A 13306-nucleotide genomic window follows, 5' to 3' on the forward strand; every position below is an offset into this window, starting at 1 on the left:
ATCAATGTTTATATGGAGACCAACTGGTCCTCAGTATCCTCTGTGGGCGTGGCTTGGGAGGCACTTAAGGCGGTTCTTAGGGGTCAGATCATACAGTATGCCTCATTCATCAAAAAATCCAAAGCACGAGAACTCGTGGAGTTGGAAGAGAATATTAAAAGTGCAGAGGCAGAGCTGAAGCTCCGTATTGTCAGCTGATGACCTCAGAGAATTGACCCGATTGAAATACAGATATAATACTATTTTGTCATGGAAAGTGGAGTTTTGGTTATTCAGGGCAAGACAGTCATAATTTGAGTTGGGTGACAAAGCAGGGAAGCTTTTGGCTAAATATATAAAGCAGAGAGAGTCTCTTTCTATCATTCCCTCAGTGAAATCTGCTGGTGGTGAAATTTTTACCTCAGCCATTGATATTAATAATGCCTTTAAAGAGTTCTATCTTGATCTTTATAGTCCCACGTCTTCGTCTACTGATGAAGATATTAAGATAACTTTGTGGAACCTTTAGATCTAACTAAACTGACGACTGAGCAAAAAAAAACACTCTTGATTCTGAGATAACCTTGGAGGAGCTCCACGAGGTAATTAAGTCCCTACTTACTGGCAAGGCTCCGGGGACAGATGGTTTTGCCGCAGAATTTTTTTGATTCTATGCTACAGAACTGGCTCCACTTTTGTTAGAAGTTTATACTGAATCATTAAAGAATGGAAAGCTTCCTCCAACCTTGACACAAGCCCGGATCAGTCTGATTCTTAAAAAGGACAAAGATCCAAGTGAGTGTAAAAGTTACCGTCCAATCTCCCTGATCCAATTAGATGTAAAAATATTGTCAAAAATTCTGGCTAACCGATTAAGTAAGGTTATGACATCTCTTATACATTATTGGTCTATCAGGTGGGGTTTATTTGGGGCCGTAGCTCTTCTGATAACATCGGGCGTCTCATCAATATCATGTGGTCTGAAGCGAATGATCAGTCTCCGGTCTCTGCCATCTCACTTGACGCCGAAAAGGCGTTTGATATGGTAGAATGGGATTATCTTTTTAAGATTTTGGAAATGTATGGGTTCGGCTATGTACATTTATTACATTTATTGGTTGGATTAAGTTACTTTATAGACACCCTGTAGCAGCGGTACAAACAAATGGATTAATTTCAGATTATTTGACTCTGGATAGGGGCACTCGGCAGGTTTGCCCTCTTTCCCATTATTGTTCTGTCTTGCCCTGGAACCATTAGCAGCCACGATAAGAAAGGAGGATGATTTTCCAGGGGTGGTTGTGGGAGGTGTGGCGCATAAGCTTTTGCCTTACGCAGATGATATTTTATTATTTGTCTCTGAACCTACTAGATCTATGCCTTGCCTCCACAGAATTATTCATTCCTTTTCCAAGTTCTCAGGATACATAGTCAATTGGTCTAAATCCGAAGCTTTGGTTCTGACAGCGTACTGTCCAGTAACGGCTTTCCAGCCGGGCACCTTCCAGTGGCCCAAACAGGGCATTAAGTATTTGGGTATTTTATTCCCAGCAAATTTGTGTGATTTAGTTAGAGTTAATTTTGACCCTTTAATAAAAAGGTTTTTGAGTAATGTGGGCAGGTGGGCTTCATTACATTTATCGATGATTGTGAATGTTAATGTTATTAAAATGAATTGTATTCCAAAATTTAACTACCTGCTACAGTCTCTCCCTGTAGATGTCCCCCTCTCTTATTTCTAGCAATTTGATAGCATAGCGAAGTCCTTCATTTGGAATGGTAAACGTCCCAGATTGCATTTTAATAAGTTACATAGGCCGATAGACAAAGGTGGGCTAGGCCTACCCAAGATTTTGTTTTATTATTATGCGTTTGGCCTCAGGCATTTGGCTCATTGGTCGTTTCCACCTGAAAGAGCCCCTCCCTGGTTTTCTATTGAACAGGAAGTCCTTGCCCCTATTTTGCCACTGCAAAGCCTTTCTATCAAAGTAACTGGAGAAGTTAAATCACACCCCGTTATTTCACATTTGCATGTGATTTGGACAAGAGTGGCCAGAGTATTTAATTCGGACATTTATTTAAATGTTGCCTCAAGCATATGGCTGAACCCCAAATTATGTATCTACAAGTCCCCTTTCTGCTCCCCACAAGGCGGCAGGTGCTTTGGGAGAGGTGATTGCTGCTTTTGGAAAAGGTCATGAGGCATCAGTGTATTACTCCCTGCTAATTCAGAGTCTGGGGGATGGAGCCTTGACTTGAGTATGGGAAAAAGATTTGAATTTGGTATTGGAGGATGGAGTGTGGACTAAGATTCTGAAAAATGTAAAGTCTGTATCTAGAGATGCAAGGGTTCGCCTTATGCAATTTAAGATTTATATAGATTTTTTGGACCCCCTCTAGATTATATAGGCTTGGTCTTAAAGACACACCCACCTGCTGGCGATGCCAATCAGAAGTTGGAGACACTACCCATGTCTTTTGGGGGTGTGTTAAGATCCAGGAGTTGTGGTTGAGGGTTCGGAGTTATTTGTGTGATGTTTTGAACATTCAGGTTTTGCTTTGTCCCAGACTCTGTATTTTGGGTGATGGGGCGGTCATGAATTTAGGGGATAATCACATAAAAAATAGTTTTTCTGACCAGTCTCATGATTGGCAGGCAAGTAATTTTAAGGGGTTGCAAGTCAAGTGGAGCACCCTCTTTTAGGTTGCAGTTCTGGAATATGGTAGCATTGGAGGATAATGGGTTCCTGGTAGCTTCACGTTTAATTCTTCTCAAGTCTTTTGCAGTTAATTTGCGCCTTTTCAGTTAATGAGCTATTTCAAGAGTGTTGCGTCTGTCTGAAAGGCATTTTAAAATATTTGACTTTTCAGTGTCTGTTAAATCTCTTTTTTGGCCCATTTTAACCGAGGTAATCAAGCTACCTAATAATTATCCACACCTTGATATAAGGTGTTAGTCACTTTCGCCACAACCTCCCTCATTACACAAATACATACCACCTGAAAATGATTGAATCCGATAAGCATTCAAGTTTATATGGTTTGGAGTTGGAAAATGTGCATGGAAATAATGATAAGATCAGAATACTCACTTGCCTAATAATTGGGCATGCAGTGCAGTTGTTTTGTGTGATGTCACCATTAGGGTGATCTGTGTCTCCTTTGGTCAAGTTGGACCCTGTTAACACTATCACAGTTCTCCTTGTGCATGTGCAGCTGAAGTACAGGTGTATATGCATTTCTGAGGAGAATTATTTAATAATTGACCTAGAATCGTTTATAATCTTCTATTTTTGAGCTGTGTTACTGTATGATCTAAAATTGTGTTAATTCAGAATCAACATTTAAATAGCAAATCTGAGTTAATTCTACTTGCATCTAGTTACCTTAACTTAAATACTTAAGTTAATTATATATGAACACCAAGTTAAGTGAATTTAATTACACAAATTTTCGAGATGCCATTACTCAACTCAATTGAGGAACAAGTTTACTCAATCAATTAAGTAAAGTCAACTTATTATGGTTTTATGTGCAGTGAAATACTAAGTACTAAATACTACATATTGAATAATGTACAGCACACAATGTGTACTGTCTACTATTTAAGTTAAACATTTTACATTATACAGTGATTTACATGTTTAGATGTGTACCAATATGCTGATAACTACGAAAAATTAGTTTATAAAAAAAATACATCAACACAAGAAAAACATGTTTATGTGAGATTTGATATCATTTGATTATTCTTTGCTTTTGACGTCAAAACTACAACAACACAAGCACATTTGCTAAGCCAGTAAGAACACCAGTAAAGATGTTTACATGCAACATGAAATCGGAGTAATGGGCACAAATCTACTTGTGCTGATCTGTATGTTTAAACTGTTTATAACCTTACCCCAATAAATGAAAGTCATTTAAGGTGTTTACATGACCCCACATGTCGGCTTATTAAGCACAATCGGTGTAAAATTGTGCATGTAAACGCACAAAATGTTATGAACAGTAGAATATTCTTATATTGTTGTCACGTGACCTTGTCACATTGCACACGCGTGTTGTCAATTTATCATCTTGGAAATAAATGTAATGTTCTGTTTTGTTTTTTGTTTTTTCATTTTGTGTAAAAATTATTTGTAGTCCAATCAAATAATCAGTGAAAATAGAAATAAAATAATTATGCTGTGATTATTATTTCAAATTCATTCATCACACTGGAAATGAAAGGTCAGGTTCAGCTCATGTACATTGTGATCTGTTGTGTACTGCACATTTTGGCAGATATTGTAGGTTATCTGGGTACAGTACTGAAAATCTGCATACTAGGCATACTAAATTGTAGTATGAAATACAGTAGCCATAGCCTGTGTGTTTTGCCGTGGGTGGAGAATAAGTTGATTGTAACCTCTGTGTGAAGTTATTTGGGAATAATGAGAGAGAGTGTACAATGACAGCCAGCCAATAGGAAGTCTTTGTGTCCCAGGCTCTTTTATTGGGCTCTTGGGTTGAACTTTGATCAAGACAACCAGTGGAGCTACATTGGACAAGCAAGTTTCACTCTATAAAATTGTAAGTGACCGGTTAACACACAAGACCAGGTTAAGTGATTACAGTTTCTCTAATACAAGAGCAGGTGAGATTGTCAAGAAATTTGGACTTTCTTTATCTTTATCTTTACCTTCTTTCTACCCTCTTGTCTCCATTAATATGACCATACTGTTTATTGCAAGATGCCTAATTTGTTTTGAATTTTCATCGCTTAATACATCATGCTGCATTTATGAAATAATTGTACATCAGTGTTAGACCATGATTTAGGATGCTGATTGTTTTTCATCTCTCAGATAAAGAAGAGCTGTTCCAGAATGTGTTGACCCAGGTGGCGGAGCAGTTCTCCAGGTATTGTCACTGTCTCTGCTTCTGTATTTCGTCCTCAATTGCTCAGCTTATTCAAAATGACCTTCTTTTGAATGAATCCTTTTCTGTGTGTTGCATTTCAAGGATGAATGATTTCTTTGTGTATTTCTCTCCATCTGCATTGGTCTGCCTCCCCATCATCCACAAGGGCATTTAAAATCAATGAACTGAAGACTGAAGTGACAAATCGCTTGGCCATGCTGGAAAAGAGAGTGGAGTGTGAGTTTGAAACTGTTTTCATTCAGTATCTTTTGTCATGTATTGCTAATGGAGAGAGTGCATTCTCAAATCAAGGGGTTCCAATGCTGCTGTTTAAATCTGCAGAAAGTGAATCATTCATTTTCGAGGGCATTCAACAAAAGCAGTGCATACGTGAAGTGCACCCAATGTAGAATGTTATTTCTATGAAGGTAGGCATTGAGATATAAGGAAGTAGAGATGTTTTTGTTTGATTTATGTAACTGGCTTGTTTTGTTTATGTAAGAAGCCTTCAGTACCACAGCTGATAATTTACATTGCCAGTGACATGTATTTATTGTGCACTATATCTTTTATGATTTATCGTAACTGCAAATGTTCATGTAGTTTACATGCTGTAGATCACTGTGTATACATTAGACCTGCAATAAGTGACTGTTCTTAGTTGTCATCATTTGAGTCTGTTTGGTGTTGTTTATTAGAGACAGCTTTTTTACACATGCACTCTTGTTAATGGAGATGTTCAAGAGGGTTCACTAAGCAGATATATGAAGGAATATGACGATGACAACAGCATCCCGAAATATTTAGTTGAATTCACAAAATCATGTCCAGGTCGCATTTCACCAACAAATGAATGAATGAATGAATCAGTCTGTCTGTCTGTCTGTCTGTCTATCTATCTATCTATCTATCTATCATCTACTGTATCTGTCTGTCTGTCTGTCTGTCTGTCTGTCTGTCTGTCTATCTATCTATCATCTACTGTATCTGTCTGTCTGTCTGTCTATCTATCTATCTACTGTATCTGTCTGTCTGTCTGTCTGTCTACTGTATCTGTCTGTCTACTGTATCTGTCTGTCTGTCTGTCTGTCTGTCTATCTATCTACTGTATCTGTCTGTCTGTCTGTCTGTCTATCGGTCTGTCTGTCTGTCTATCTATCTACTGTATCTGTCTGTCTGTCTGTCTATCTATCTATCTATCTATCTACTGTATCTGTCTGTCTGTCTGTCTGTCTGTCTACTGTATCTGTCTGTCTGTCTGTCTGTCTACTGTATCTGTCTGTCTGTCTGTCTGTCTGTCTGTCTATCTATCTACTGTATCTGTCTGTCTACTGTATCTGTCTGTCTGTCTGTCTGTCGTTCTGTCTGTCTGTCTATCGTCTGTCTGTCTGTCTGTCTGTCTGTCTATCTATCTATCTACTGTATTTGTCTGTCTGACTGTCTGTCTGTCTATCGGTCTGTCTGTCTGTCTGTCTGTCTATCTATCTATCTACTGTATCTGTCTGTCTGTCTATCTGTCTGTCTGTCTGTCTATCATCTATCTATCTATCTATCTATCTATCTGTCTATCTATCTATCTGTCTGTCTGTCTGTCTGTCTGTCTGTCTATCGGTCTGTCTGTCTGTCTGTCTGTCCGTCTATCTATCTATCTACTGTATCTGTCTGTCTGTCTATCTGTCTGTCTGTCTGTCTATCATCTATCTATCTATCTATCTATCTGTCTGTCTGTCTGTCTGTCTGTGTGTCAGTCAGTCTGTCTGTCTGTCTGTCTATTTAACTATCTAAATAAAGAAAAAAAATGTCATGAATAAAATTGAGCCTTTTTATAAGACTATGGTATCAGAATTGACTTAATCATGCCCAGGATATGAAATAAATTTTCACTAGTTAAAATGCAAATTTTTTATATCAGGAATGGAATTACTATTAGTGAAAATGCTCATTTTGATATCACTATTTAGGTTTGGACTAGTAAAAACTTTAATTCTTGATATAAAATATGACCTCATTAGTCATGACAATACCCATACTTGATATTAAATCATTTAATTTCAATTGGCAAAAAACTTTTTTTAATCATATCTGTATTTGTATCATCACTTGTCAAAAACTTTACAATGATTTGATATTCACTCTTGTTCAAAACACAATTACATGTATCTATAATAAACGTTGTCCAAGTTGGAATTCCAATTGCACATATCAGCTATGTAATTCTTGCTAGTAAAACATTTTTATATCAATAATTACACTCTTACTATGTCCATTCCTGACATAAACAATTGAATTGCAACAAATTAATGTAATTCTCATTATTCTCATTATTTACTGTAATAAATTGTTTGTATTTATTTATTTATTTATTTAAATCAGCATAAAGTCAGTACAAAAAACAAAAATGTTCACATTTATTATTATTATTATTATTGAATTACAGTAACAGTAATTGGGTGCTCAATTGTCATGGAGATAAAGTCACAATGCAAAGGATCTTAATGGTTCTAAAATAGATTTTGTGTGAAATGTGACCTAGACATGAGCTTTCTGTTGCCACTACTTTTTGTAGTTTTAGCTACCTGCTGCTAAAGTTGTCATTACACTTAAACTTATGTACACTTGTTGCATCATTCTGCAGACTCTTTTTATCTAAAGTAAGTGACCTGGTGTTAAGTGCCTTGATAAATGGTAACAATTATAAAAGGGCTGTATGGACATTGTGAGATCTCTTCAGTTCATAGATTACCTCAACTTGAAATCAAACTTCTACTTGTCTGTTACCAGACCAGTTGATTAACCATTAGCCTACAAACACCCAACTTGTTCGTTCTTTTAACTTTACTTTTAAATTCTACGAGGGCAATAAAAGTGATTACTATGCATTCTTTGGTGTGGATTTAAATCTCTATTTTCAGTCATTCGCATGCCATTCACTTTTACAGGGCTCTTCTAGTCTTTTCATTTTTATTTGGAAAAGAAAGTTACTTATTAGTCTTTCACCACTGTATATTTTAGAAGTTCTGTAACCAACTAAAGTGCCATGTGCAGGGTGCTGTTTGTCATCAGAGTAGCAATAGAGGCTCTATTGTACAAAAACAGAAGTTGATATTGCTCAAATTGTTAAAGCTGAGGTGTGTAATTTCTGCACCACTAGTGTCACCAAATGCAATTACAAAAACACTGACTGTTTTCAGAAAGCACTCTCCCTGTCTGGCATTTATTGAAAAAACAGGTATAATCCCACCCACAACCCATGCCAATGGTTGAGCCTGTGGTGCTAGTGCCACAGTGTTTACACTTTTGGGCACAATCAGCCTACAAATTCTGTAACATTGAAAAAAAAAAAAAAAAAATGTACAAACAGCTAAAATAAACGAAGATCAATGCATCATCTTTGTCTATGTCCATGCTCACTAGTTGCTTCAGAACTCCGTATTAGGATTTATTGCATTGCAGCATGACTATGTGTTCATAGAAATTCATAAACAGTTGTGACATAATCAGTTACCAAAGTCATGGACTCTGGCCCCTTCATTGGTGTGGACAGTAAATCAACCTTCTATTATTTGAGATGATTTATTACTGTGGACTGTCTAACAGAGTTGTAGCAGTGACAACTCTAACTAAATTATACATTATAGTTAGAAATTTACCAGGGCTTGAGGTAAATATATCTCTCAAAGTGGGGGCCTGGGTAGCTCAACGAGTATTGACGCTGATTACCACCCCTGGAGTCACGAATTCGAATCCAGGACATGCTGAGTGACTCCAGCCAGGTCTCCTAAGCAACCAAATTAACCCGGTTGCTAGGGAAGGTAGAGTCACATGGGGTAACCTCCTTGTGGTCGCCACAATGTGGTTCTCGCTCTCGGTGGGGCACGTGGTGAGTTGTGTGTGGATGCCGCGGAGAATAGCGTGAAGCCTCCATGGTAATGTGCTCAACAAGCTACGTGATAAGATGCGCGGATTGACTGTCTCAGACATGGAGGCAACTGAGATTCATCCTCCGCCACCGGATTGAGGCAAGTCACTATGCCACCACGAGGACTTAGAGCGCATTGGGAATTGGGCATTCCAAATTGGGGAGAAAAGGGGAGAAATAATAATAATAAAAATAAATAAATAAATAAATATATATATATATATATACACCTCTCAAAGTGACCAAAAGTAAAGCCTCAGATGTTCAAAATGCAATACGCAAAACACGCCGCTATAGGGAATTCCTCTGTATTTATTTATTTATTGTAAAGGATCTAGCAGATTATGAATTTCATGATCTATGGTCTATCTAGTTATGGGTTTAATATAGGTTCAGTGTATGTTGGGTTAATGGTTCTCAAATGGTGGATCACAACACAATTATGGTTTGCAAGTCTGTTGTGATAGTGTTGCTAAATGCAAATGATAAAACACAATGTCACCTGGTAAAAGCTAATCAAATTTGGCAGATGCTAACATGGAGATGTTGCATGATATGCCCTCATCCCCCCAAAAACATAAACAAAACTATGCAAGGTAAAAAAGAAAATACAACCCATACTACATACGAAGTATGGGTTCACTTGCAATGAGAATGAACATAGTTTGTGCCGACCAAAATGTGTTTTGCACAGTGAATTATTGGCTGCTGAGAGCATAGAACCATTTAATTTAATTATTAATTTAAAAAAAATCTGTATTTACAAAAATGTCAGTTTCTTGATGTTTTCATGTTAATAATTTTGCATATTGTTGAGTCTATGTGGTTTATGGTAACATCAATCAGTTTGATCATAGTGATCAAATAGATCAGTGTTTTGTTGGGTCACCACTGAAACAAAGCGGTTTTGTTTCAGGACCCAGAATGTGAAGTCTGGGTCCTGAAACAAAACCGCTTTGTTAAACTGTGTTGAGAACATATGTGTTAGATTTTACAGAATAAAGCTGTTGCTATAATCTTAACAGGGGCCAAACAATTATTTAAAATTCATTTTAGCAAAATGTTTATTGTTCAGATTGACAATTGACAAATTAATTTAAAGATTTTCACATAAATGAATACCATGTTGTGTTTTTATATGGTTTGGCAAAAAAAAAAAAAAAAAGCCCTTGTAAGGATAAAATTGCCCCTTAAAACCTTAAAAAGTTCATTTCTGACACTGCTTCAAAGAAATGACATCAGCGTTTATAAAATGGTGGTAAATAAAAATACCTGTACAATCTGGACATTGTAAACTACTTAGATGACGCTGGTGAACTGCTTGTACTCCAGACCAGGAGCATGATTTTGGACAATAGATGGAAACATGCCAGACAGCAGCAGGTGTCAAATATCCCTTTACTGCAATGGCTCAGCTGTCATTTCTTGTATGTGTGTGTAGAGAACAGTGTACAGGAAAACCCCGTGGGTATGCAGCCCATGAACATGGCCAACAGCTCAATTTTGTATTATCTTTGCATTTGGCTCACTTTAAATGTGTAAAACCATTTAATTTGCTTTCCTTTACGTGTCATTCACCTATTCATGCATTTCTTTTCCATCGCGTCTCTTTAGTGGAGGGTATGAAGGTGGTGGAGATAGAGAAATGTCGTAGTGACATTAAGAAGCTGCGAGAGGAGATGGCCTCAAGGAACAACAGGTCAGTCATCTTATTGCTTTTTTAAGATTCTGATTAAATGGAAATATCAATCTTTTTTTTTTTTTTTTAAGTGTCTTTTCCGCGGCACTAGCATCAATAAACTTAATTCCAAAAATAATGACTGTTTTTAAACAGGTTTCCCAAACACTCCCCTTGTGTACCATAGGTCAGATAAATAGATAGTCCCACCCCAAATTCATGCCACTGGCTGAGCTAATGTTTTGATAGAGACTCAGAGCCACTCTGTTTACAGTTTTCAGGGAAATCAACCTACGAATGGCTTATTATAGTTGTCTATCGACATTTAGCTGTGATAAAAGAAAGTATTGTAACGTCAAAAATTACACACTTCACCTTTAAAGTCAATGTGAAATGCTGTTTCCAACCCGATTTACTACCAGAATCTTGCATATTTCAGAGCGAAACAGGATATTCTATGAGGAAAAAAATACAGGTGGTTAGATGGGGGTTGAGAAGAGGGATTCGTGATGAAAAGAGAAGTTGTTTCAGAGGTGGAGCAAGTTCACAAAGACAAATACTGAATAATGTGCACTGATAAATCTTTTACTAGGATCAGGAAATGTAAATAGGGTCAAATCATATTGGTTTTAAGTACACCAAATTCATCAGCCTATAAAGGGCTGGCTCCTGCCAGCTATGCTAGGGTGGGCTAGGGGATATTATAGGTGGGCATTTGGGGGGGGGGGGGGGGGGGGTTACTCAGACTACTAATTGAATGTCTAATTGGCATGACATGGTGTAATTGTCAAGATCATAAGGCCCAATATAACTATATTTTACACTTTTTTCCCCATATTAAAAAAATATATTGAAATAAATAAACTGATAAACATTGTATATAATCATAAGATTGAAATGGGCCCTGACAACTTTACACTTCCAGAATAATTAGAATTACAGCCTTAAAGCAAATTACAAAGACAAATCAGAGTCCCCGCGAATGTAATGATGGAGTGGAGAGAAATAATATCAAGGAGGAAAATAAGGATGGAGTGAAAGGAAATATATTAAATGGAGAGATCAAGATTAAGAACCTAAAATTTGACACAGATGAGAACTGCTTAAAGAAGTAATTATATAATATTAAATGATGACAATTCTTTCTGTTTGACAGAAATATAATAAGAAATGATACTGCCCCACAAAGGCAAAACGCAAAATAGGGTTATGAATGAAACAGGTCTCTTATGATCTGTCCAGTGACAGACGAGTTTGCCTCATATGCTGAAATTCAGAGTAACACTGTGTGAAAATGCAGTAACAACTAAATCAACATCAAAATAATTCAATTCTCAGTTTCAATGTTAGTTAATGAGTATGGCCTTTGTAGGGTAGTAAAGGGTATTGATATTTTTACCAGTGAAACTATATGTGTAAAGTTGTTTAGGGAATACAGGAATTTGGATGGATGGATAGAAAGGAATGCCATTTAAGCACCAAAAGTTATTTTCATGGCAAACAGAGTAGTTTAAAGTGCAATGGCAAACAATAAACAAAAAACTATCACAGCACTGTAAAAATGTGTATATAAAAGAAATGACAGACAGCAGCTCTCACCAATTAACAACAGGGGAAACAGAAGCACACGTCCCGCAAAACACAGTATCCAGCTACGAATCATGATCACGTATGGTACTATCAGCTAATATTGGCTGCGGAATCAATGGGACCTGGCGCAACAGAGTGCGGCGCAGGATGATGTGTGTGCAGGAGCGGGAGAAAGACTCCCGCAAAAGATCAATATCTAAATAACAAAACAGATGTTCCTCAAATTTATTTAAGGTACAGAGTGTTATTCGTGTTATTCGTCTATTGCGCTAGACCAACAAAAAATAAACTATTTACAGGCGCAGGGTTGGTGGCTAATACGTACAAATTATTCCTTGTGCTCCATGCGGTGGAAAGTGCTATGGATGTTAACGCTTTATTAAAGAAATGTACGAACAAAACTTTGAAACCAACCAAAGGTCAATCAGATATTTGGCAATGTTAGAGTGATAACAAAACATGTTTTTTTTCTCTCACTCTTTCCAGTTTTTTTTTTTTTTTTTTTTTTTCGGGTGGATAAAAAAAAGAAAGGGGACCGGGACTGAAAAATTTGTGCAGACCACTATACTACCTCTGGGCTTGCGGGTGGGAACGCGACAAAACGTGAACGTTGCAGGCGGGAGCAGGACAAAATATTACATATTTTTTGCGGGAGTGGGACAGAATCTCTCGGGAGCAGTTCTGAAAAATCTATCCCGCACAGATGGATTTATAATTTTTATAACTATAATTATATATTATTATTATTATAATTATAACTTTATAATTCAGGTCCAGTATTTGACGAACACCCGCAGCGTGATTTTGGGAAGCTGATGTGAAGGGAGAGGGAGCCATGGAGATATTTGATAAGAGGGAGCCTGTGGTACATTAACAGCAGCCACATGGTCACTGCACACTGAGACAGCACCAGGCTAGTTTATGGGCATTAAAAACCTATGCATTGCACAAAAATATATTACCGTTCTCGCTCACACGATGTCTTGAACTCTCTAGTTTGCAGCAGCCAGCACAAATTGGAAAAAAAAAACCATGTTTCCAAAATGTTTGATTGGGTGGGCAAGACTCACATTTGGGTGGGCTCAGTCCACCCCTGCACATGCGTACATCTGGCCCCGAGCCTATATATGTGACTAATCATTGCACCGACTGCATACAGTTTGCTTTTAATGAGAGGAGAATTAAATAGGCAGCCCAGATGTTCTGTTAGTCAGTTCTTGTTAAAAAAATACTAA

At 37.3% G+C, this 13306-nt stretch overlaps 1 protein-coding gene across 3 annotated transcripts in view; it reads left to right on the forward strand.

Annotated features, from left to right (window-relative positions):
* LOC127447823 (high affinity cGMP-specific 3',5'-cyclic phosphodiesterase 9A-like) overlaps positions 1-13306 on the forward strand; it is a 46279-nt gene that overhangs the window by 21097 nt on the left and 11876 nt on the right. For 2 of the 3 annotated variants that reach the window (XM_051709899.1, XM_051709900.1), the window contains exons 5-7: positions 4830-4884; positions 5051-5121; positions 10418-10502. In XM_051709899.1, the coding sequence (XP_051565859.1) occupies positions 4830-4884; positions 5051-5121; positions 10418-10502 (211 nt within the window). Of the gene's footprint in view, positions 1-4208; positions 4619-4829; positions 4885-5050; positions 5122-10417; positions 10503-13306 lie in introns of those variants that run through there. The other variant, XM_051709901.1, reaches the window with a different exon arrangement.

The sequence above is a fragment of the Myxocyprinus asiaticus genome, chromosome 11, assembly GCF_019703515.2.
Source record: "Myxocyprinus asiaticus isolate MX2 ecotype Aquarium Trade chromosome 11, UBuf_Myxa_2, whole genome shotgun sequence".
NCBI lineage: Eukaryota > Metazoa > Chordata > Actinopteri > Cypriniformes > Catostomidae > Myxocyprinus > Myxocyprinus asiaticus.